The 25601-nt window shown below is 33.8% G+C and overlaps 1 protein-coding gene across 1 annotated transcript in view; it reads left to right on the top strand.

Moving 5' to 3' along the window:
* The first annotated feature begins 3384 nt into the window (after positions 1–3384).
* The window catches only part of LOC148953139 (ras-related and estrogen-regulated growth inhibitor), a 171775-nt gene continuing 149558 nt past the window's right edge, over positions 3385–25601 (top strand). Inside the window, exons 1-2 of the mRNA XM_089087544.1 lie at positions 3385–3534; positions 14289–14431. Of these exons, the coding sequence (XP_088943670.1) occupies positions 3426–3534; positions 14289–14431 (252 nt within the window). The 5' untranslated portion in view covers positions 3385–3425. The remainder of the gene's footprint in view (positions 3535–14288; positions 14432–25601) is intronic.

Below are 25601 nucleotides of genomic sequence, written 5' to 3'. Positions count from 1 at the left end.
GAATGATGCGTTATGTGGTATTACGTAATCATTCATACTCTTGGTGAAACAATACAACGAATACTAGCGGGCCCTTATCCTGATGTCCAAGAATTTCTTGGTATGTTTCCGAGAGTTTCACGAATGATTTGATTGGCATGCTCTCATCAATGGTATGTAACAAGTTCATTGCCATGGCCCTTTTTAGTTTATTGCTATTGTCCATGAAAGTTATCCCCAAAAATGTAAAGATATCTGATCAATATTTTGAGGTTTTTCTAAATACTCAAAAGGTCAAAAAACAATGCCTAAAGGGGATCAAGGACTGTAAGTCATGACAGTTGCCTATTGCTTGCATATAAAGTTTGTTTTCGGAAAAGGGGGCATGTTTAACCCTGGTCCCCAAAAACGCCTAGGATAATAAGGCAAAACTTTCGGGAAATGTTGAGATTCTCAAAAGAGCGTATCGACAGTATTTCAGGAACTAAGGTTATTAAGTTGAAACTTCCAGGACATGTTGAGGGGGATGTTGAAGAACAGTTGGAGGGTAACCAGCCCCCTTCTTCTGGGCCTTTTAGATGCATCCACCTAGACACTAATTAAAAATTGAGATAACTGTTTTGTTTAAAATATTCAAAAGGTCCAATAACTATGCCTCAAGGTGTGACATGACCCCAACAGCCCCTAGGGCAAGGGTTGTAAATGATGCAATTTGCCCATTATTTACATATAGGATTTATTTTTGGGGAAGGAGGGGCTTTTTGCTCCTGGGTGGGTCTTATAAGGCTAAGGGTATTAAGGTAAAACTTCAGAAAATGTTGAACTAAACCAAATTACACTAAGTGCATCCAGGCTATCAAAATGGCGTATCTATAATATCTTAGAAACGGCTAAAGGTGTTCACTTGAAACTTTCAGAGCTAGTACAACTATTACTGCAGTGCTTACAACTGTGACTGCTTGTCACTGAGATGGCTTTCAACTGAGACTACTTGCAACTGAGAATACTTTTGACTGCGACAGCGGCTACTTGTGACTGTGACTATTTTTGACGCCGATTTCAATTACTTACCTCTGTGACTACTTGTAACTGCGACTACTTGCGTCTGTAACTGCGACTATTCGTGACTCTGACTACTTGGGATTACAACTATGATTACTTACTACTGCGACTGGTTGTTTGCGACTCTGATTTTAGCGACTTGCGTCTGCGACTGAGACTTCTTGCGACTGCAACTGCTTGCGACTGCAACTGCTTGCGACTGCAACTGCTTGCGACTGCAATGGGGACTACGTGTGTTTGCTACTACTCATGACTCAGATTACTATTCTGAATGCGACTGCGAATATGATTGCTACTGCTGCTTTTACTGCTACCCCTGCTACTATTGTTATTGAACTAAGTAAAGAAAGTTTATATGCATCAACGTTGTCAAAATAACTTATGCGCAAAATCTCAGAAATTGCTAAGCTTATTTAGTCTAAAATTTCTGGGAATGCTGCGGGGAAAGTTAAACTAAATTAAAAGACTATATATGCATCCAGGGGCTCAGAACTGCGTATCTGCAGCATATTTGGTATGGCTAAGGGTATTAAATTGAAATTCTCAGACAATTTCGAGGGGATGTTGCATTTAATCAAAAAATACTATAGGCATCCAGGTTGTAAAAAGGGGGTATGTATATTGATCTCAACAGGTGCTGAAGATATCAAATTGAATCATTAAGGGAATGCTAGAGTAAACGTGAGACTAAATCAAAATTAACTATATGCATCCAGGCTTTCAAAACACAACTTCAATATCTCGAGAACCGTTAAGGATATTACGGTTAGAGTTTCAGAGAATGTCGAGGGCGATGTTGCAATTAATGGTACTATGTGCATCCCATTTTTGAAAAGGGTTTAGCTGTAATATCTCAGAAAGAGCTAAGATTATTAAGTTGAAAATTTTACGAAATATCGATTGGGATTCTGAACTAAATCAAAAGACACCACATGAATTAAGGTTGTCCAAATGGTATGTTTGCAACATTTCAGGAACAGTTAAGGATATTAAGTTTAAAAATTCAGAGAATATTAAGAGAGATTTTGAACTTAATAAAAAGACACTATATACTTCCAGATTTTCAAAAAGACGTATCAGAAATATCTCAGGAAACGCTAACGATGTTAAGTTGAAACTTTCAGGATATGTTGAAGGGGGGAAAAACTTTCTAAATAGAATTTTGTTTCAAAGAAGAGTAAAGAGCCATATTAATACTTAAGATGACAAAGAACGAAGTCCTACAATAACTCAAGCTTTAAAAGGCCAAATAATACTGTTAAAGAATAAATGAAACTCAAGACAAAGAGAAATTCAAATAAGCAATCACATTAAACATAAGAATAACGGATACTCATATTGATGAATAAATAAAATTTAAAACGAGTGAAAATTCAAACAAATACTCAGGTCAAACTTATAACAAGGAAAAATTATTAAAGTCAGGAGTATGGCTCCTTTTCCCTAACCGTAAAACTTTTAAAGTTTAATGCGTAATTTTGGCTTTATTTGGAAACAAACCACATTTGAAACATTTTCTTATAATTACAATACTGAAAAAAAAATCACTGTTAAGTAAAATCTTGAAACTTGAATTTCTGATATTTCTATGAATTAATATCATTATATATTAAAACATTCAATTTCTTATTAGTTCTTTCCAGTTATCTTGATTATTATAGTGATTTATTTTCTTTTCGTCTATGTTATAAAAATTAAAACAAACTGTTGAAAATACATATAGTTTTCAATAACAGTTATTGTAATGGGCCTTAGAGGGTTTACGGTTAGGGAATGGGGGCAACGACCAAACTCTTGTGTGTAGTAATTTTACTTCATTTTTAGTTTGACTTGAGTATTCATTTGAATTTTCACTCATTTGATGATTTTTTTTTCATTTATCTATATCAGTGTCTGTTATCAAAATGTGTGATGTAATTATTTATTTTAATTGCTGTTCCTTTTAATCTTTAACAGTCATTTTATGGTCATATCAACGTCTTTTTCGGAAGTTTTTTTTTAATTTATTCATATAAAATAACTATAATTACGTTGTGAAAATGTATGTAATACTCCCATGGATGGCTTTGGGGGTGTCCATTTTAATTCATATTTTTAGGTGTGTAAACAGCATTAATCGTAGTCATGTTTGTAATTTCCTCTCCACTATTTTTCTAATTTCCTTAGACTTGCAGCAAAACAATGTACTAAAAAATGTTATTTGTCATTAAATCTAATACAAAAAAAGAAAGAAACTTGAAAGTAGTCACTTTGCGATGCGCAAACTCTCAACCGTAAAAAAGATGTAAAGGAACTCTTTGAAGCATCAGAAGTTAGATTTTCTCCAAGCATTGCAGTCTTGCCTCAGGATAAGGAGGCCATCAAAAGTTTTGGTACACTTTAGTATGGACTCCCAGCAAAAACTCCAAGCTTTTGCAAGGATGATGATCGGTGGTCGTGTTCAAAAGCCCTGGAAAGTTGTAATTCTTGGTCAAGCTCGAGCAGGCAAATCAGGTAATAATTCAATCACAAGAAAAGCATACGAAACGTTGTTTTGTTTTTCTAATTTTATGTATGTAATGGTATGCCATTAGTTAGATTGCAAATCTGCAATGATTTAGTAGTTAATCACGTATAATACAAAAATTAACCAAAAAGTAGTTTTGTCCCGCAAGGCTTTATGAGACTATGAGGAACATTATTTGATTTTGATAATTCTGAGCTCAAAGCTTGACCTGAAAATTCCTATTATTTCTATTTCAGTTTCGTACTATCTGTCTCAATTTGATTCCTCTCTGAATATACCTGAGCACTTCTAAACCTATAGCGGTTGGGCTACACTTAGCATTACTGTATTTTGGTCAAAAGTGGGATTTCTTAGTCTTTGCTTATTACGGGAGAATAGTTTCTCATTGCTAAGTCGCCTTTTTCAAGCTATTCCAGGATTCCAAGGTAAATGTCTTAAACAGTGTCATCATCAAGAAAGTAGGTAGCATAAACTAACCGTCAACTCCATGTAAATTCGACTTCAAAGACTTCACAGTCACTTGCACTTCTTCATTTGTATATGAACATAAAGTCATTTGTAATGTTTCACTTCGATAATCCTCAATAGTATATGCCTGTATTTTATCAAACGTCCGCTAGGTTACTTTGCAATTCACTTCCTATGTTTGAAAAAAAAATCCAAACCTATTAATAACTCCCCTTTCATCGCCCCATTCATATCCAGCTAAAAGAACATCTTCTTTAATATTTTCGTTATTTTTGAGAGTATCAGTTTTTAAGCATACCATATACGTTTCATTTTTCCTTTATTTTTGTCGGTCTATTTATGATAATATTGTCGAATAGCTTTTCGTCGCAACTTGTAAAACTACTTGTACCACTGATATTCTGTCTCATCTTCTGCAAATTAAAAAAAAAACAAATCTTTTCTTACGGAATTTAATAGCAAGTTTAAAAAACGAACAAAAATGGTTGCTTCGCCGATTACGCCAGAAATATCTGCAACAGTAGCACAACAAATTGACCTACGACATTTTCCAATATCAGCAGAATTCCAAAAGGTTGCGCTTTACTGGAAAAAATCCCCCCACCCTAAAAAATGATCTCTTAGAAGAAGGAATCCTATGACTAGCTTGCACAAAACAAAGACTAATTTACGTGTCTCTCAATAGTCTTTTATCCACCAAAGTATCGATAACTTTTAGTATACAATTATAATTTGTTTAAAAAAAAAGCTCAAGCAAGCTCACTTTTCAGTAAAGAACTTGTTGTTGTAATTCTACAGATATTGAAAAATATTACGAGTCAATTTAATTGACCCAATTTTGTTGATATGTTTCTCATAATCGGCGAAGCAATAATTTTTGTCTGCTTTAAGTTTCAGCTTCGCTCTTTATTTCCGTAAGAAAAAATAGTTTTTTTTATTTTTGTTAGTTAATTTTTGCTTGTTTGTTTTTGAATATACACAATAAACTTTAAAAAAAATCTTTGTTCAGCCTGGGCGATGAAACTATAGAAGTCAACATGACTTTTTAAAAGAACATTAAATATATATTTGACTTCTGACAAGACAAGACAAAATCTTTCATTGACAAAATAAATGATAAATGATTTTCTAAACTGGTCGACGGGGAGCAGGGCTCGATGTGTCGGCCATAGACAGAAATTAGAAAATGCCGAAATAATAAATAAAGTATATGAATAAAAAAACATATAATGTATGATATAACAAAGGAAGCCACCCTAGCGCGAGAACACCACAGCAAAATTCATACAAATACCCATCATTCATCAATCCTAACATCCAGACAAAGAACTATATTTGAAATATGTTTTTTCAAAGAAAATCGGCTCTTGAAACTTGGGAACGTTTCTACTAAATTAAATTTATATACAATATGAGGAATCTGGTATCTGATTGAGAATCTAGCTCTTTCTAAATTAACTGGGGAAGGTGATACTTCTTGGAGCGAACGTGGTGGACAAGAGAAGTGGGAGTCTCAGTTATACCCAAATCACTGAAATAATTTGTTGAAGATTAGATATCATAATAACAAAATGCTGTATGCAGGTCTTTTAGTTGTTCGAGATTAAGTATATTGAGAAAAACATATAAAGTTTGAGTTTCCGAGAGATTTTGAAGCCTCACTGGGCGATGAACAAAAGTACCCAACAATCTAATTACCTTATTTTGAATTATCTGAAGAGGGCGCAGATGGACCATAAATGTGTTGATATAGATTACAGGGCAATAATTAAGGTATGATTCAATTAGAGAATGGTACAAAATTTTAAGGATGAAAAAAATAAACACAAGTTTCAATATATGAAGACAACCTATGGGCAAGTTTCAATCTTAAATAATCAGAATGCTTAAGGAAATATAAAAGCTCATCGAGAAGAATCCCAAGCTAACGAAATGAATTTGCTCTTTTCATCCTACTTTGGTTTACAATTAACTCTTCCATGGTAATTTTATTTACTACCCGCTGTGACCGCCCAAAAATCATGAATTCAGTTTTAGAAAAATTCGGAGCTAGGTAGTAACATGCAAGCTATTTATTTAAAGATTTCATTGTTGTCACTATTTCTCAACCAATAAAGATGGGTTTTTAGCTTTAACTTTCACCGCCGTATCACCTGCAAAAATTACTGCTAAGCTACTATCGTGGGGTAAAACACCTCTTGAAATCATTTCTATAAATCAAAAATAGTAATGGCCCTAATACTGATACCCGGGGAACTCTAATATCATCAATAACAATATGGCTTGACAGGTGTCCATTTATTTCTACCTGAATGTTTCGACCATGCAGGTAAGTTATTATTAGATTTAGGCCTTTAGTTCTAATACCTGTATTATTTATTTTATCCAGCAAAATTTCATGGTTTAGTGTATCAAATGCCTTTTTTGTATCATAGAAAAGAGTAGACACATGATTATCATCATTTAGCGAATCATTAATCTATAAAATTAGTGCAGCAACAGCTTGTTCAGTAGAGTGACCCGACCTGAATCCAAACTCATTTTTAGTAAACAAATTCCTTTTATCAAAATACGAAACAATTCTTTTTTAAATAATTTTTTCTAGAACCTTAGATACTTGGGAAAGAATAGCTATTGGGCAATATAGTTGCCTATATCCGTCTCAATAGTTGCCTACATCACCTATCTTATGAATTGTAATGATTCGCGCAGATTTCCATACTTTTGGAAAGATCCCCGATGGTATAGATGCTTTTAAAATATGAAGCGACGAGACAAGTATTACATAAGCAAGTCCTTTCAGAATATTTGTGAAGAGCCCATCATATTTGTGGAGAGCCCATCTAGACCTAGAGAATTACCACTCTTTAAATTCGTAATTACTTTCTGGAACACACCGAAAGTAACAGGGACCAGGAGCATACTAGAATTTTTAGATAGCGGGAGATATTCTGTATATGAATAAAACGGAGATTCAGGGGAATTCAGATCAACAGTAGTACTAATATGAGAAAAATAGTTACAAAAAGAATCTGCAACGAAATCCTTTCGTTCAATTCAACACCAATTTTATTTATGATCACTTCTGGGTGTGGTGTCTTAGTATTGTTTCCCATTTTTTTTTTTTTTTTTATTAATTTCCAAACAGACCGAGGTGAATCGGATTTTTAAAATGAATTTTCATAATAAATTTTTTCACTTGTTCTAAAAACTTTAATCAGGAAATTTTCATAGTTTTTAAATCTCTGTACATTATGAGCTGAGGGGTATTTCATTTATATCTTGTACAGTTGATTTTTTCCTTGATAGATTTTAAAAGTGATAAAACTTATTCAAGGTTTTTTGGTTGAGGTTCTTTTCCGGTATGCAGTTTTAAATGAGCAATGAAGGTCCAATTTTTCATTCAAAATTCGATGAAGTATATCTAAAGATGTATTTGGGTACTTCACTCCAATCTACATCGCGAAGACTGATTTCAATTCATTCGTATTTACATGTGAGAAATTTCTCCTCTTCATAGGATTTTCTTTATTGACTATCTATTGCGCTTTGAAATCAGACATTAAAATACAATGATCAGATGTATCTTCCATAACCACGTATCTTCCCTATCACATGGATAAGATGCAAAAATGTTATCAATCGGAGAAGAGAAAAAGAATTTATTATTCGTGTCAGAATAAAACATACCGGATTACTACCATGAGAAAGGTTACATTCTAAAAACTGAAGGACATGTCGGTCATTTCCTTGCTAGCTTGATGGGAGACATCCCCTTAAGTCAATATTGAAGTCCCCAAGGATTAAAAATGGCATTCGAAGATTTTCTATCACACTTAACATATTTCCAAATTTGTCGATAAAGTCTGCCATGCAATGAGATAGTTAAGAAGTAATTATACTTCTTTCTTCAGAATTCAGTGCTCTATCGAACTATAATAATTATTTTCAATACGAATTATCCGCTATAGGCCTAAGTTTAAAACTTTATTTGTTGCCAATGATTTCTTTTATTTTTTGAAATTGCATGCCTTGCAGGAGCCTTGTAACAGGTAGCGTTGCAAACTTGAAAAAATTGTAAATAAAACTCTCGAGACAGAGAATTTCTAATCTTCGAAGTCATTTTTAAGGGTGAAGCACCCTTCGGCGGTATTTATTCCCATGTATAAGCGTAATCACGGGTTGGATACGACTAGAAACTTGTTTCAGATTGTGTGAAATAGATGTGTCATAACAACCTGAAAATAAGCATCTTTTTGTCTACTGGCACCTGGACTAATACTTTGCTGTCGTTTGTCAAGAGAGGGGCTCAGAACCCTCAGTTTTGGATCTTTGAGCAAAATTGTGGTTTTGTTGCTCAAAATGGCATTAAGCGCCACTCCGCAATGTTTTGTCAGGATAGGGGCCAAAAATCCTCCTGTTTAGGGTTTTATACCATGGAAAATCAAGTGACTGTCTCAGAATCTCTTTAATTTTTATAAATGGTGACAAAAAATGGCAGAAAACATCACTATGCTGTGACAAAATTCCAAAGAGATAGACTTATCTTCAGACGCAGAATTTTGTAGGGGCACCATTTCGTTAAATAAGTTTTGTTCGTTTTTTTTTTAATCGTGGGGACATTTGAATACTGAAAAGCCAATATGATTTTTCCTCGAGGAAGTTCGCCCAGTTACTTTTGTCCCTTTTTTTCTTAGTGATTAATCTATGCACTAGTAATATGAAGCAAAATTGCAATCAGAAATAAGAATTTCATGTTAGATTTTAATTAATTCGGTAAAATTCACATGTTTTACAATTCTGGAGAAATCGAACTTCAGTGCTCTCCCGTTATAATATAACCACTTTACTTTATAGCACGGTTGCCAAAGAGGCAGTTTTGGCGTTATTTCGAAACTTTTTGGGTTTCGTGACGCTTTTCAAATATCAGGGTCAAATTTCATCATTGAAAGCCAAAACCAGATTTTTGTGAAACTTTTATAGCTCTTTCGATACAAGTCCTTTAAAATTAACATTTACTAAGGATATCGTGTTTGTGGCGTCGCTAACAGCTTGTTAATTTGAACTGAGGCATTGTTTCAGGATTGTCAACCGGACACATTTTATGTCAAAAAGACACATTCCCATGACACAAATGCATACATGACAAAAAGGCAAATGAAAAAAAAAGGCGAAAAGTCACATATTTTAGAAATTTGGGAGATAAAAGGGCAAAAAGGACATATTTTGTAAATTTTTGACAGAAAACGAAATATTTCCTAACTGGATATATATTTTGGTAAAAAAAAGTCACTTTTCACCGAAGTAGCTATTTTTCTCGTTTTTTTTTTTTTTAGCATCCAGGTTTTGAAAGAGATGTCGTAAGTAAAGGCTTTTCTCCAAGGAAAAGGATTTACATGTTTATATGAGCTTCATGTTTTCACACTAAGTCATTTTGTGTGAATGTTTTATATGGATTTTTTTTTGGTTTTTATTATGTTTGTTGTTGACTGGCCAATTTGAGAGTGGTTTACAAAGCGTTGTTTGGTCAATAATACAATTAGTAAAATAAAATAACATCTAACTTTTGAGATTTCAAGATGGACACGTTTTAGCTTTAAACGACTCATTTTGGATGCTCGGAAGACACATTCATGAACCAAAAAGCTCATAATTCTGTATTGTTTACTAGGTGCTATGTGAGTGTATTTAAATGTAGCGGACAATTGGGGTAAAATGTTTAGTTAGCAAAATTGTATTTAAAACTTAAAATTGTTCCACAAGTTTTATCACCTGAACCTGTTTATAGTTGGTATCATAGGCATTTGTTTTATTATCTAAAGTTTAGAAGATACAGGAGATGTAAAAAAATTACGAAATATAAAGTAAATGTTATATTAAATAACATTTTACTGTGACAATAGCCAAACTTCTTGCATTGAACGGCAACACATCGGCAAAACTCTGATATGGCGCGTTGCCGTTGCAGAACTTCATAAATCAACATATTTTATGTTTAAAATAATTTCAACTGCGATACTTTCTAACGCTTTTTAAAAGGCATCAAAAGATAGTGTTTGTCAAAAAATGCGACACTTTTGGGTAAAAATATTTGGCAGCAATCTGCTCAGTGGTGTTTCTGCTATCGACGAATGCAGGTTATTGTCAGGGTTGCCGACGTCAGTAGGATTTTACGATATCCAGTAAAAAAAAAATAGGTAAATTTTAGAAGATCTAGTAAGTTTCCCGAAATCTAGTAAAAACTAGTAAAAAGCTTATACTAAGCAAAACTTTTTTTATTTTCAATGAATTCAGGGAAAAAAATCATCGTAAACATATGACTGTTTACAATTTTTGCTTGGCTGCTTTACAATTTTGCTTGTCTGTCTCAGAGACAGACAGGCAGTCACCTATTTTCATAAACAGACACTTCACTTCCGGCGTCTAAAGGTCGACAAAATCAGCTTTCTGTGTATCAAATCTTACCAACTAAAAATGAAGCTATAATGACACTTGGGAATCTATTGGAATAAAAAAAAGCCAACCACCCAAGGTGATTAGGTGAATCTCATCAGTTTGAAAATTTTTATTGAGAAAAAAGGAGCATGTTGAGAGAAATTAAAAGTAAGTAGAAATGTAACAATATATATATATATATATATATATATATATATATATATATATATATATATATATATATATAAGCCAACAAAGAGAAAAATCTAAAAAAAAACAACAACAACAAACAAACGAGACTATGGCCAGTGGAGAAAAGTAAAGACATATGTAAAACAACGCAGATATTTTACCTGTATTCAAACAAGGCGTCTTAAGCACGAAAGAAACACAAGAAAAACAGGATAAAAAACCAACATAAAACTAAAAACCAATAAAACTACCACCAAAAAAAAAAAAATATATAAACTTGGCGCAAACTGATCCACGTAGGGAAAAGATTCTATTATAGAGTTACTTCAGTGAGAACACAAGAGTAAATGAGAAAAAATAAAAAAAAAAACTGTAAAATTACTTTAATTATTCTGTTGCAAAATAATCCTTTTGTTGGCTATTAATGAAGCAAATTGTTTTGGACCAGCAAGTAAAATAATCTTTTAGTGATTATTTATAAACTTATTACTATTGATTACTCCCTTATTGACTATTGATTCACTCTTTAGAAGGTTATCATAAATTGGGTCAATATTTAAATTACCTGTGTCTCTATTTATCGAAATGTTAGCAAACATATGTTTTTTAATTTCTATGGCTTCCCTCGCCCATTGAGTGTAACCCTTATCATTTGAAATAGCTAAGGCTTCATCAAATTTTACAAAGTGATGTGGTTGAAACCAAATATGTTCTGCTAAAGTTGAAACAAAAGTTTCTGGAGGCTCGCTTAGTTGTAGTTTTTTTTTCTATTGAATTTCGGTGTTCAATAAACCTTTCAACAAATTGTTGGTGAGTCCTACCAATATAGGACTTCCCACAAGAACACGGAATTTTATACACCCCACTTACTAAATTTCCCCGGGTTAAATCCTTACCAGAACTAAAAAAACCCATTGGCCTCAACGATTGGAAACATGTATCAATACCAAATTTACGTAAAACCCGTGAAAGTTTCTCACCCAAACCAGGTACATATGGTAATGAAATGAAACTTTTTGACACATCTAAATCTGAAGACTGAGAAACCCCAATAACCCTACTATTATGTTTAACCCGTCTATTTTCGATTATTTTGTCAATGAATTTAATTGGATAACTACTACAAAACAAAATATCCTGCAAATACAAAAATTCCGAATCCAGAAATTCCTGGGAACAAATTCTAAAGGCTCTATCCACTAGTGAAATTACAACCCCCCTTTTCACCGACATAGGGTGGCAAGCATGAAAATTTAAATACCTATCATTGTGTGTTGGTTTTCTGTAAATCGAGAAAAGTAAATGGAGATCCCTTTTAATTAAAAAAATATCCAGAAAAGTTAATTTATTATTATCCTCAAACTCAACTGTAAATTTAATATTATTATCAAAACTATTTAAATGCTTACAAAATAGGTCTAAGGAGTCCAATCCATGTTTCCAAACGCACACCACATCATCCATGAACCTACCCCAGAAGGGGAGATTCTAAAACTGTGAATAGCGGAGGTTTCAATGGCATCTATGAATAGATTAGCCAATAAAGGAGAAAGAGAAGCCCCCATAGGTAACCCAAAAATTTGTCTATAAAACTCCCCTCTAAAACCAAAATAAAAAGAATATTCATTTACTAGAATACTTAGTCTCATAATGACTTCAATATAATTGAACTATCCTCCAACATGAAATTTCGCAATTTATTAGTAAGATCAGTCGAATTTTTTAAATATGATTTTTGTGTTCCCAAAAGTGGACGTAATGCTACCGAGAACCATTTTCCTAATTTTGAAACAGGTGACGGAAAAGTTGACACAATGGGGCGGAGTCTTAGGGCTCCAGTCTTATGAATCTCAGGTACACCATAGATCTTGGGTGCCAAACAATATATATATATATATATATATATATATATATATATATATATATATATATATATATATATATATATATATATATATATATATATATATATATATATATTTCAATCATACTGTATATATATAATTTTCAATCATACTATGAAAACGAAAGAAAAGAGTAAAGGAGAAAAAAAAGAAGAAAAAAGGAAAAAGAAAAGAGGAAAGGAGAAAAAAAAGAAATTGATTATACTACTATAGTAAAAATCGATGCTTGATGGTGCACGTGCGGCATAGCCGCACGCGGAAAATATTTTTTTGAGCATTTAGTAAAAACAGATGCGATCTAGTAAATTTTTTCTCTCCAATTTAGCAAATTCTTCCAGGTCAGGGTGGCAACCCTGGTTATTGTAAATCTACCTGTAACCTAACAAAGGTAAACAGGGCATTTATTTCTTTGCTTGATTTATACCAAGTCAAGATTGTTGAATTACCAAGGACATTAAACTGAAATATTCTCCCCCCCCCCCCCTGGACCTATCTTATGTTTATTCATGCCTGAAAACCACGTTTTTCGAAGTTTTTGTTTTTGTTTCGAAGGTGTAAACCTTTTAGGGCAGTAATACATTTTCGTTTGTTTTCCCACGTCGAATTCTGAAAACGAATAAGCAAATCTAATTCATAAGATTTTTTAAATTTGTCAACCGCTACTACCAAAAACTGTACAACTGCATATAGCTGTTTTTTTTTTTATTAAAAGATGAATCCTTGATTTTCTTAGTTTTTAAAGAGATGTCAGGTTGTACAAGTTTCCACTTAACCAGTCCAAATAATACGCTTTCATTTTCTATTGCTGTCCTTGTCATGACTGGAGCAATAGCTGCAGCCTAGTGAAGAGTGAACCGCATACCATAGTAACCAAAAGCTCAAAGACGTGTTTTGAAAAAAACTGCCTAATAAAAAAAATTTGGTACCGATTCAGAAATGGTAATTATAATTTCGGCTAGTCTTAAAAGTTTGTCGAGAAGACAAATTTATCCAATGAATTAAAGAAACAAAAAAGAATAGAACTTTAAATATATAATCACATCAAATATAAAAATAATAGATATTTATATAGATGAATAGTAAATCTAAAAAAACAAACAGAAATTAAAATGAGCAATCAAGTCAAACTCAGAATGAACAGAAATGATGACAATCAGTACTAGTGATATTGCTTGCTACATCATCTAAAGTCTATTGTGTCTTTTGTGCTTTAATGAGAACTAAATGTATTTTAAACATTTTCTCTGTCATAGTTCTAACATTTAAAAAACAAATATTTCAAAGATGTCCAGGAATTATTTATTTATTATTAAACTATCAGTTTACTTTCCTTAATTCTTTTCAATTATCTTGATAATCATGATAATTTTATTTCTATCCTTTTTATGGACTTTACTTTACAAATAAAAACCTTGCCGTCAAAAATACCAACACATTGCTTTCAATAAATGCAAATGACACTCAAGCCATTTAAAATTTTGAGAGGGAGGGTGAGTAGCATTATAATATTATTATTAATTTTTTTGGGTTTTTTGTTCATGCTACGGCAATATAAATATACTGCTCGAAATTAAAATCATTTTCAGTAAAGCGTAAATGGTGCTATAATGTTTAGAAGGTTTAGAAGGCAGTAGCCTATATCATATACTCAAGCATATACTCTAATCCCTATTATGGCATATATTTCTTCATTTTTAACCATAGGTTACTACAGAATCTTTGAATAAATACTTATTTTCTAGCATTTGCTGTTCGTCTGTTAACCAGGAGGTTTATTTGGGATTATGGCTCTGGCATAGAAGCTTTCCATATTTCAAATATCAGGTTTGAAACGGAATCAGTTACAACACAAGTGTGTGATCTTGCCAGCCCCGATGATAACGTGGTAGAGTAAAAATTTTCTATTATGGGTTTGCCCAAGCTAAACAGGGAGTAGAAAAACTCCGCAAATTCAAACTGTGAAAGTATCAGCAAAGAAAAAAAAACCTACTCAAAGTAAAGTAGATTTATATTTTGTCAACAGTTAAATGACTCCAAGAATGGAAAATTGTGAAATACTGTAGACATCTAAAAACTTTTATGTTTCAGCTTTTCTTCTTTTTTGCTCATAAGTAAACAAAAGGATACAGAGCTTATGTAGTTTTGTTTAATGAAGATATTTTACTTACTGTATTTTAATGTAGGGTTTTCTTTAAACAGAAGATTTTTCTATCTGTTTCCTCCCCTTTTCAAAGAGTTCGTGGCAACGAACTGTAAGTGAGGAGCGACCCGGCTCAATTGTAACCGGAACTCTAAAAAGCTATATCAAAAGAACTGGATTTTTGTGCTGACTTCAAATATATAAATTTCATGAAGTTTAGTTTCACCCATCAAATTTTACGACCCTGAGAAAAAATAGGGAAACACCCCTTAAAATCATAGAATCTTAATGAAAATCACACCGTCAGATTCAGCGTACCAGAAAACCCTACTATTGTGGTTTCAAGCTCCAATCTGCAAAAATGTGGAATTTTGTATTTCTTGCCAGAAGAAAGATCGCGGATGCGTGTTCATTTGTCTCTTTGTTTGTTTGTTGTTTTTTTTCCCCAGGGGTGATCGTACCGACCCAGTGGTCCTAGAATATTCGGAAAGGGCTCATTTGAACGGAGGCTAAAAGTTCTAGTGCCCTTTTTAAGTGACCAAAAAGATTGGAGGGCAACTGAGACACCATCCACGCCCACATTTTCCCCAAAATTATCTGATCAAAATCTTGAGATAGCCATTTTGTTTAGTATAGTTGAAAAATCAAATAATTATGTCTTTAGATGTAAAATGACACCCCCCCCCCACCACAGTCAATGGGGAGAGGCCAGTAAGTTATGAAATTCGCCCATTGTTTACGTATGGTATTTTTTATTGGGAAGTATACAGATTTTTTTTTTTTTTGGGGGGGGGGGGGTTGTGCTTGGGGTGGATCTCTAAGGGGAGAATCTTCCTGGGGGGGATTTCTGGGGAGTAAATATTCCAGGGGATATGCTACACTGGGGGATTTGACAGACTTACTATACGAAATTCTTTTAATTGTCTTACATTCTCTTGCCCAATTTTTTTTGTGGAGATATTCTGGGGGAATTATCTGGGGGCTATTTTGCGCATGTTTTGTTTTCTGGGAAATAATATCCACAGAAGGGGGCATTTCTGGAGTGATCGAGAAACCGAAGGGGATCTCAGTGATGATGAAACTGTCTAGAGAGAATTTGACGGGGGGGGGATGCACTTTAGGCAGGATAAAATTTCCACAGAGGAGTTTTCCGTGAGGCGGAGGGGTATATTTCAAGTAGGGTGAGCCAGATTTACCCACATTATTTGAAAAACGAACGGAAATTATTCCGTATATGAAGAGTCGCCCCTCCTCAATACCTCACTCTTTAATCTAAAGTTTGACTGTTTACTGAAACTGAAGCACGAGGGCCCTTTAATTAGAATAGGAAGCTTTTTAAAAAGTGCTAACAGCTTTTGCGTAAAGAGCAAGATATTAAGGAGAAGGCAACCCTTCATATACAGAATAATTCTGCCAAAATTAATATGTAAATTTTGTTGTAATTTTTTATGTACGGTGAGTGAAATTGGAACCTCTACTATTTGAACGTTCAGAACGTTCAGAAATTAAAAAGAAAAACAAGTTTTTTAACTGAAAGTAAGGAGCGACATTAAAACTTAAAATGAACAGAAATTATGCCGTATATAAAAGAAGCTGCCCCCTCCTCAATGCCCAGCTCTTTACGCTTTTAAACGCTTTACGGTTTTAAAAAGTAGACTTGTGACAAAGACTCAAACTTTAGCGTAAACAGCGAGGTGTTGAGGAGGGAACAGCTCCTTTCATATACGGAATAACTTCTGTTCGTTTTAAGTTTTAATGTCAATCCATACTTTCAGTTCAAAAACTTTTTCTTCTTATTTAATCAATTTATCATTGTCCCCTGCTTCATTGTAAGAATAGTACTTAATAAATGAGCCGTGAAAGAAAAAGGAATTCGATTAGAAAATTTTCCCTTTAAAGATTTCACACTTTTCCATATTAGAGATAATTCTTTGATAATAACACTTGGAGTTTCGGCTCGTTTTTTCTTCTAATTAATTTTAAAAACTTTTCCTAATTGTTAAACCCTAAAATAAGCTGAAACATAGTCATATCTGTAGCAACTCAAGCTTATCATGAGGGAATTTCCTGTGAGTGAATAGATGAAAACTATAACGAATAGAAAATAAAAAGAGCAATCAAGTCAAGCTTAAAGATAACAGACATTACTATGAAAGATAGATTCAACCTAAAACGAAAGGAATTTTAAAGAACAACCAACTCATGCTTAAAATGATACGACATTACCGTAAATTTCAAATTCTACTGAACAATTTTTGTGTGTACTTTTGCTTTGTAGGTAAGAAAGCAAGCAAACTCCAAATACCAACAGTTCTTTGTTTTTACAAACAATGGTTCTTTTCTTTTTCGTGCACAAGTATCTTTTACTAGGCTCTATATTTCATACACATGCGATTACGTTATTTTTCAATAGGTGACAAAGGCATTTGTAGGGGATAGAAGGGGTACTTAGGTTCTCTGTGACCCCCTTTTTCCCGGAAGAGACAATAGAAAGTGCTACCTTATTTTAACTATCAATATCACTCTCTACTTTTTTTTTTTAAATGTCTCTCGGAAATTATCTTTTAAGTTAATCAAACAGTTCATGGTAACGAACTTTAAGTAAGGAGCGACCCGGCTCAATATTAACCGAAACTCTAAATAACGGTATTTTGATACCAACAGATATATAAAAAAAATCGGCTTATTATGCTGATTTCAAATATATAAGTTTCATGAAAAAAGTCTTACCTAACAAGGGCCACGAGCTTGAGAAAGCTTGCCTTATTTTCGAAAAGGGGAGAAACATCCCCCAAAAGCCCGGAAATCTTATCGAAAATCACTCCATCAGATTCAACGTATGAGAGTACCTTCTGCTAAATTGTGGAATTTTGTATTTTTAGCCAGAAGAAAAATGACAGAAGCGTGTTTATTTCTTTTTGTTTTTTTCCAGGGCTAATCGTATCAACCCAGGGCCCTAAAATATCGGGAGAGGTTTCATTCGAACGGAAATTAAGATTTTTAGTGCCCTTTTTAAATGACAAAACATTGGAGGGAAACTAGGCCCCATCCCACGCCCATTTTTTCTCAAAATCGTCCGATCAAGATTTTAAGATAGCTATTTTGTCGAGAATGGTTGTAAGGCCGAATAACTATGCCTTTGGAAATATCATGACCCCCCACAGCCCCTGGGAAAGGCCTTTAAGTTATAAATATGCCCATTGTTAACGTATAGTACTTGTTACTGGGAAGTGTGCATAGTTGCATACATTTTTTGATTGGGGGAGGGGGAGAATTTTCTGCTGGGGAGATTTTCTGCAGGGAGAATTTTCCATGGGGAGGGAAGTGTCCAGGGGGGAATTTTTCACGCAATTTTTTCACGGGTGAACTTTGTGGAAATTTCACGCTGGGAGAGATTGTCAGTATTATTATATGGAATTTTTCTTATGTCTTGCTTTCTCTTTACCGACTCAATTTTACGCGTGGAGATGTTAAAGGTAATTGCCCAGGGTAAACTTCTACCAGGAAAGAGTTGTCTAGAGAATATATCCGTGGGGAGGAGGGATTTTTTGTGGAAGAGGAGCAAGATTTCCTTGCATTTTTTAAAAAACGATCAGAAATTAAATTAAAAATAAGTTTTTTCAATTGAAAGTAAGGAGCAACATTGAAAATTAAAATGGATAGAAATTATTATGTATTTGAGGGGAATTGCTCTCAACACCTCGCTCTTTATGCTAAATCTTAATTTTTTCCCATTTATTTAAGAACAGTTTCCTGAAACAAAAGGTTGTTTAAGTTAGAACACTAAGAAGCTTTTTTTTAAAAAGAACTAAAAACGTGGGATTTACTTACGTGGGACGATCTTTCTATGGAGAAATTTTTTCATGGGGGAAGAGAGTTTCCATGAATGGGGGAACTGGATTTCCCAGCATTATTTAAAAAACAATCAGAAATTAAATAAAAAGTAATTTTTTCAACTGAAAGTAAGAAGCAAGATTAAAACTTAAAACGAACAGAAAATGTTACCTACATGAGGGGGGTTACCTCTCCTTAATTGCTCGCTCTACGTTAAGGTTTTTTTTTCAGTTTTAAAAGAGGTTATTATTCTAATTAAACAGCCTTTGTGATTCAGAAGTCATTCCTAAATAAATAAAACAAAAACCAAATTTGGGTTATTATAAGGTTATTGTTAGTTTAAAAAAGTAAAACTAATATGCAAATTTTGTTTTAATTATTCATATTCGGTGAGCCAAATTCAAAACCTGCATTAATTCAAAAACGTTCAGAAATAAAAAAAAAACAAGGATTTTTTTAACTGAAAGTAAGAAGTGCAGTAAAACTTCACTTTTTCTCAAAACTCTACTTTTTAAAACAATAAAAAACTTTAGCGTAAAGTGCGCGGCGTTGAGGAAGGAAAAGCCCCTTTCATATACGGAATAATTTCTGTTGCGTTTTAATGTCGGTCCTTACTTTCAGTTAAAAAAAAACACTTTTTTTTTATTTAATTGTAAGAAAGGATCAAACAGGTTTATTGAAACAGACTAGTAACTTCAATAGCCTGGGATAGATTCCATGCAAAATCAAGTTCTTAAATGGTTACTTTCATGCATTCCTGAATTTAGTCAGCTTCTAGCTTTCAATTAGTAAAATGGGTCGTTTGTTTTACTTTAGCGATTGAACGGGTAGCGATTGTGACTGTCGATGCCCTGACGTGTCGATGTTGTGACTGTTGATGTCCTGACGTGTGGATGTTCTGACGGATTTTCCTTGTCGACGAAACGACGTTAGTGCTTGTGACGGTTAGATGAAATGGTAGCATCCCGATAAGGCTTATCATAAAATCTCATATCATCGACACGTCATATCATCTAAAATTTTTTAGATGTTATGACGTGTCAATGTTGACTGTCGACGTTCTGACGGTTAATAGTCCTGATGGATTTTCGCTAAGAAATTTTTTTTAGATGTTATGACGTTTCGATGTTATGACTGTCGACGTTCTGACGGTTAGTGGTTGACGGAATTTCGTTATGAATTTTTTTTATAAGTTTATATAATAGTAATAAGCATATAATAGTTTAGAAACAAATTTCGGCTATATATTTGCACATCAGGCGGGTGGGGGTAAACCATAGCATATATTAAATACGTAACCTAACCTAGGTACCTTTTCCTCCCTAAACCCCAAAAACCTAAAGTCTTAAAATTTTAAATGTTATGACGTGTCGATGTTATGACTGTCAACGTTTTGACGGTTAGTGGTTCTGACGGATTTTCGTTATGAATTTTATTTAGAAGTTATGACCTGTCGATGTTATGACTGTTGACGTTCTGACGGTTAGTATTTCTGATGGATCTTCGCTACGTACAAATTTTTTGATGTTATGACGTGTCGATGTTATGACTGTCGACGTTCTGACGGGTAGCAATTGTGACTGTCAATGACCTGACGTGTCAATGTTATGACTGTCGACGTTCTGACAGGTAGCAATTGTCACTGTCTATGAACTGGCGTGTCGATGTTATGACTGTCGATGTTCTGAGGGGTAGCAATTGTGACTGTCGATGTCCTGACGTGTCGATGTTATGACTGTCGATGTCCTGCCGTGTCAATGTTCTGATGGATTTCTTGTCGATGTTATGACGGATTTTTTCGATGTCCTTACGGTAGTGGTCCCGTGGTGATGTCCTGGCGCCTTCCCATATAATACACATTCGAGAACTTGTATCACGAACATGAGACAATACCCGGTTTTCACGGTGTTTTTACCGGACAATTAGCTTTGGCGCGCCGGGAAACTACATTATTGCTATATTTTATTAAATATTTAGTTAGTATTTTGGTTAAGTTAGGTTTAGTTACGTATTTAACATAATGCGCTCTGGGAGGCCCTCTTCCATAATTCTTTCTTGTAGTTTTCATAATTTTGTTACTAAAGTATTATATTTTCATCATGTTTTGTTTTACTTCATTAGCATTCACCAAACTTCACTTCTAGAGTGTGTATTATATAACACATAAGTACCCATTTATCCTTAGTTTAGTTATGAAAATTTGGTTCTTTAGTTACAAAATGAAGCAGATTTAAATTTTTTCACTACTTCATTATAAAACTAACGTTGTTCAAACTTCTAAAGGAACTCCTTCTTGTTTATATTAATTAAAAAAAAAACGTTTTTCCGACGGAAGTAAAGAGCGAAATTGAAAATTATAAAGGAACAAAAATTATTACTTCACAGTCTACCTAATATATATAAATAAAACTAGTACACATAAAACAACAAATCATGTTTCCCATGTTTCTAGGACTATAGCAAACTAGCGCTTTACTGAAAATTAATTAAAAAAAAACTTCCCGAAAAATAAGTTTTTCAAAGAAAAGTAAAGGCCATTTTAAACTTAAGCTCAGCAGATATAAATGTATGTTAAAATCCAAATTCAAAACAACTCGAAATTCCTTCCAAAGTACAAATTAGATCCAAAACCAACATACATTAAATAAGTAATCATAGCAAAAACATACAACAGGAACTGATACAAACAAATAAATGGATCTTAAAGCGAGTTATGATTAGATTGGATATGAAACTCAAGCTTAAAACGAAAACAAATATTTTGCTATTAAAGTATAAATGAAACTTAAAACGAACAGAAATTAAATAACAACCAATGCGAACAAACATACAATATATATTATTGTAAATGAATAGATAAATCTTAAAACAAATGAAACTTAAATTGAATATGCAAATCAAGTTTGAATCGAATAAAAATAACTAAAAACAAGAGTTTGAGTATCGCCTCACTGCAGAAGCCTAAAACCTACTGCGTCATTGGCGCTTTACTGAAAACAATTCTTTCATTAATTTAGATTTTAGGGAATAAATATCAGCCTATGTATATTAAATTGACAATGCACATTTTTTTTTCAGTAAACTCATTTGAATTTTTTTTCATTAAAGTACAAATTATATTCTGGCTTTTAGAAAGCAAAGGGGTTTTGAACCCTACTCATATTAATTTATGCTCGTTTTGAGTTTGACTCTAATATTTATTTTAATTTTTGTTCGTTTTGGGTTTCATTTATTTATTGATACTGATTTAGGGTAGTTGTATGCTTGGTAGATTATATGATAGTCCGGACGCCAGGTGTTGAAAGTGTGAACCATACCACGACGGAATGGGGCTGCTACAAGAATTAGCATACCCTCCAGCCCCTAAATTGACCCTGCGGATTCAAAAATACCAATGGAGCTTGCTTGCGCGGGGTGGAACACTGCGAAACTTGACATTTTATTATATGTTGGTGTTTCATGCAAGAAAATGCATGTTCCGCAAAGTTTGAGGTGCAGTTTTCCGCTCAAATAGAAATGCCTAGAAGCCATAGAATGTTTTTATAACAAATCAACACGATTAGTTAGAAAAATTGCAAAACTATATGAGTCTTGAACAGTCTTGGAAAGCATAAATAAAATCAAACTGAATGTTAGATATATAATTATATTAATTGTTGAAAGATCCATCAGTTCAAGATTTTTTTTCACTGTAATTTTGTTTTCATTTTAAATGGTGTAAGAACCGGAAAATAATAAATTTGTAATATACTAGTAATTCATTTCCAGTAAAGCACCAATGACGCAGAAGGTTTTGGGTTTTTACAGTTAAAGAAGGGGGCAGTATCCAAAATTTGTTTGTAGTGAAACTATGTTTGTCTTGACCAATCTTGGAAAGAACTAATAAATTAAACTGAATATTTGATGCATAATGATATTAATTGCTAAAAGCTCAAAATTTTACTGTAATTTAAATATTTATTTTCAATATTAAGTACCAAAGAAAACATTTGTAATATAACTCGTTTTCAGTAAAGCGCCAATGACGCAGTAGGTTTTATGGCTTCTGCAGTGAGGCGATACCCAAACTCTTGTTTGTAGTTATTTTTATTCGATTCAAACTTGACTTGCATATTCAATTTAAGTTTCACTCGTTTTAAGATTTATTTATTCATTTACATTAATATATATTGTATGTTTGTTCGCATCGGTTGTTATTTAATTTCTGTTCGTTTTAAGTTTCATTTATACTTTAATAGCAAAATATTTTTTTTCGTCTTGTTTCAAATACTTATATTCAGCTTAAACACAACTTGCTTTAAGATCCGTTTTATTATTCACATTTTTACAAGCTATGTTTTTGATTGGTCTTTCTGTTTGGTCTCCGGTCGTTTTAGAAATTCTTCATACTCTAGTGGTTTTTTTTGGTCATTTGGAGTTTAAATTTTAACAGGTATTTGTATCTCCTGAGCTTAAGTTTAGAATGGCCTTTACTTTTCTTTGAAAAACTTATTTTTCGGAAAGTTTTTTTTTTAATATAATTTTTGTTCGTTTTTGATTGCAAAAATTTTCAAGTTTTTATGGCATGGGGGGGGGGTGCTTACTTTCCAACTATTCTTGACTTTAAAAAACGGATCTAGAACTTTCAATTTAAATCGAATGAGGCTTTTTCAAAGTCTATACGATTACCTCTTTGATAGAAGCCTTATTTATGAACAATAGACAGCTCGTATAACTTGTGGACAGCGATTGACAAAAATAAATGGATTGAAAAATGGCTCCAATAAGGGAGTTTAGACCATTTCACTTGCTGACACAAAGGCATCACGACAGTTTGGAATTGACCTTAATAGGATTTTGTGTGCCAAAGCAATTTTGTACCTACCACAGAGTATGTATTTTAACCTTATAATTGGATAATTATAGTAGATTTCTTATGTGTTCTTCCCATATAAAACCCCTTCCCATAAGTTAAAAACCCCCTTTAATAAGTTATGCCCCAGGGCATAACTAACAATGCCTACCCCCAGGCCCTGGTGGGCTGTGTCGACACCGTAGTTTTTTGTTATAAGAACTTTGAACTATTTTAACAAAATGTCTATCTAAAAATTTTTATCTGATGCATTTAGGGCGTGGCGGTGGGGGGGGGGCTAGTCACCCTCCAATCTCTTTTGACTCTTAAAAAGTGAACAAGGCCTTTCAATTTTCAGTCAAATGAGACCTCTCCAAAGTTTATACAAGCATCCCTTCCATAAGAAATAATGGGAAGGATTCGGAGAATCCTTAAATTACAACTCGTGCCCTGAGGGCTGTGGGGGAGATGTCATCATTAAAAACCTAATTTCCAGAACTTAAAACTACGTTTAATAAAATGGCTGTCTCAAAATTTTGATTGGATGTGTTTGGGGAAAAGGTGGGCGTGAGAGGGGGGTTAGTTTCCCTCAAATCCCTTTTGACTATTAAAAAGGGAACTAGCCCTTTGAATTTTCAATCGAATGAGCCTTTTTTGAAGTTTCTACGGCACCGCCTTCTATAAAAAACCTTATATGCCCCCAGGGCATAACTTAAAACCCTTGCCCTGAGGGTTGTGGGTGAGTATCCTCCTCAAAAATATATTTTCTATCTGGAAATCAACTATGCTGAACGAAATGGCAGTAGTAAGGGGATAATAGATTGAAAACCTACAAGAAAACCCACAGTAAGGTCATATAAGATTGAAAACCTACATGCACTTTCACAAGCCTGAGGCATGGATATGTGTGTGTACTTTCAAGTAATTGGGTTACCAGGGTCATTTGCCTATTACAATGAACTCTTCATGGGTTGCTAGACAGGTTTTTTTATTATGACATCGATTTTTTGTGTGTCAGTCGATTAGAGAAAGTGGGTGGCTAGTCCAATATAATAACTTGATTGGTCGGTTTTCTAAAAAAAACTTAAAGGAATAGTTTTATTTACAATTCATGTTAGTAAGAGAATTGAATTCAAAGAGAATAGTTTTTATTTGCAAGGATATTAGTAGAGGAAAAAAATGAGTGGTGCATTTACATTATTGGAGATTAATGATGGAGCTAACAACAGTGATGTAATTACTTCTTTAGTTTACGAGATTTGCGAATTTTTTGCGAAAAGGTATTGGCGTAAAGGTATTGCGATGGTTAAGAATGCCTCACGGGTAATTAAAGAATGGGGTGCTTGCATCAACAATACAAAGAATATGCTCAGATACTTAATAGATTTGACGCTTACAAGAGACATTGGTTAGAAGGTATTCAATAGCTTAATTGAAAAGTAACGATAGAATGACATTGTGACTTGACCTAGCTTTACCTCGCCGATGAGGTCTGTATAATACATAAGTAACGTTTGAAAAGTATTGTCAATTTAAAAAGAAATGGCTGAAAAGTGTTTTGAGGGGGATGAGTTGCATGGAGGGTTGAGTTGCACGAGGGTTCAGTTAAAGGGGGTACAGTTACACGGGGGTTTCGGTTATACAGGGGTTCAGTTACAAGGGGGTTCAGTTGCCCGGGGGGGGAGTTAAATGGGGATTGAGTTTCACAAGAGTAGTGCTGTGTCGTGGTTTAGCTTGTCACAGTTACAGTCTTTGGTTCTTTCAAAGTTCACGTTGATGTTAGTTACCTTTGGGGTTCAGTTGCACGGGGGTTGAGTTAAATGGAGCTTGAGTTCCACAAGAGTAGTGCTTTGTCATGGTTTAGCTTGTCACAGTTACTCTCTTTGGGCTGTTTGTGTTTCTTTGGGTTGTGTGTGTCTCTTTGGGCTATGTAAGCCACCGGTCCTCAAAGGTCCCCCAAGCCCCCAAAGGACCACCCAGCCCTCATGGGCCCCCCTCAGACCCTCAAAGGCCCTCCCCGGGCTCCCGTCTTTCGTAGGTGAATGTTGTCTGAAACTTATGTTTTAGGGTGTATGGGTTGCTATTTTCGACTTTTCGGAGTTGGATTTCTTAGTCTTTCGTTGGTGTGTGTTGTCTGAAATCTATGATTTGGGGTGTATGGGTTACTATTTTTGACTTTTCGGAGTTGGATTTCTTAGTCTTTCGTTGGTGTGTGTTGTCTGAAATCTATGATTTGGGATGTGGGGGTTG

Source organism: Artemia sp. Qi Xiang Cuo, chromosome 4 (genome assembly GCF_049724085.1).
Source record: "Artemia sp. Qi Xiang Cuo chromosome 4, ASM4972408v1, whole genome shotgun sequence".
Classification (NCBI taxonomy): Eukaryota; Metazoa; Arthropoda; class Branchiopoda; order Anostraca; family Artemiidae; genus Artemia; species Artemia sp. Qi Xiang Cuo.
This window is presented reverse-complemented; position numbering and strand designations above follow the sequence as displayed.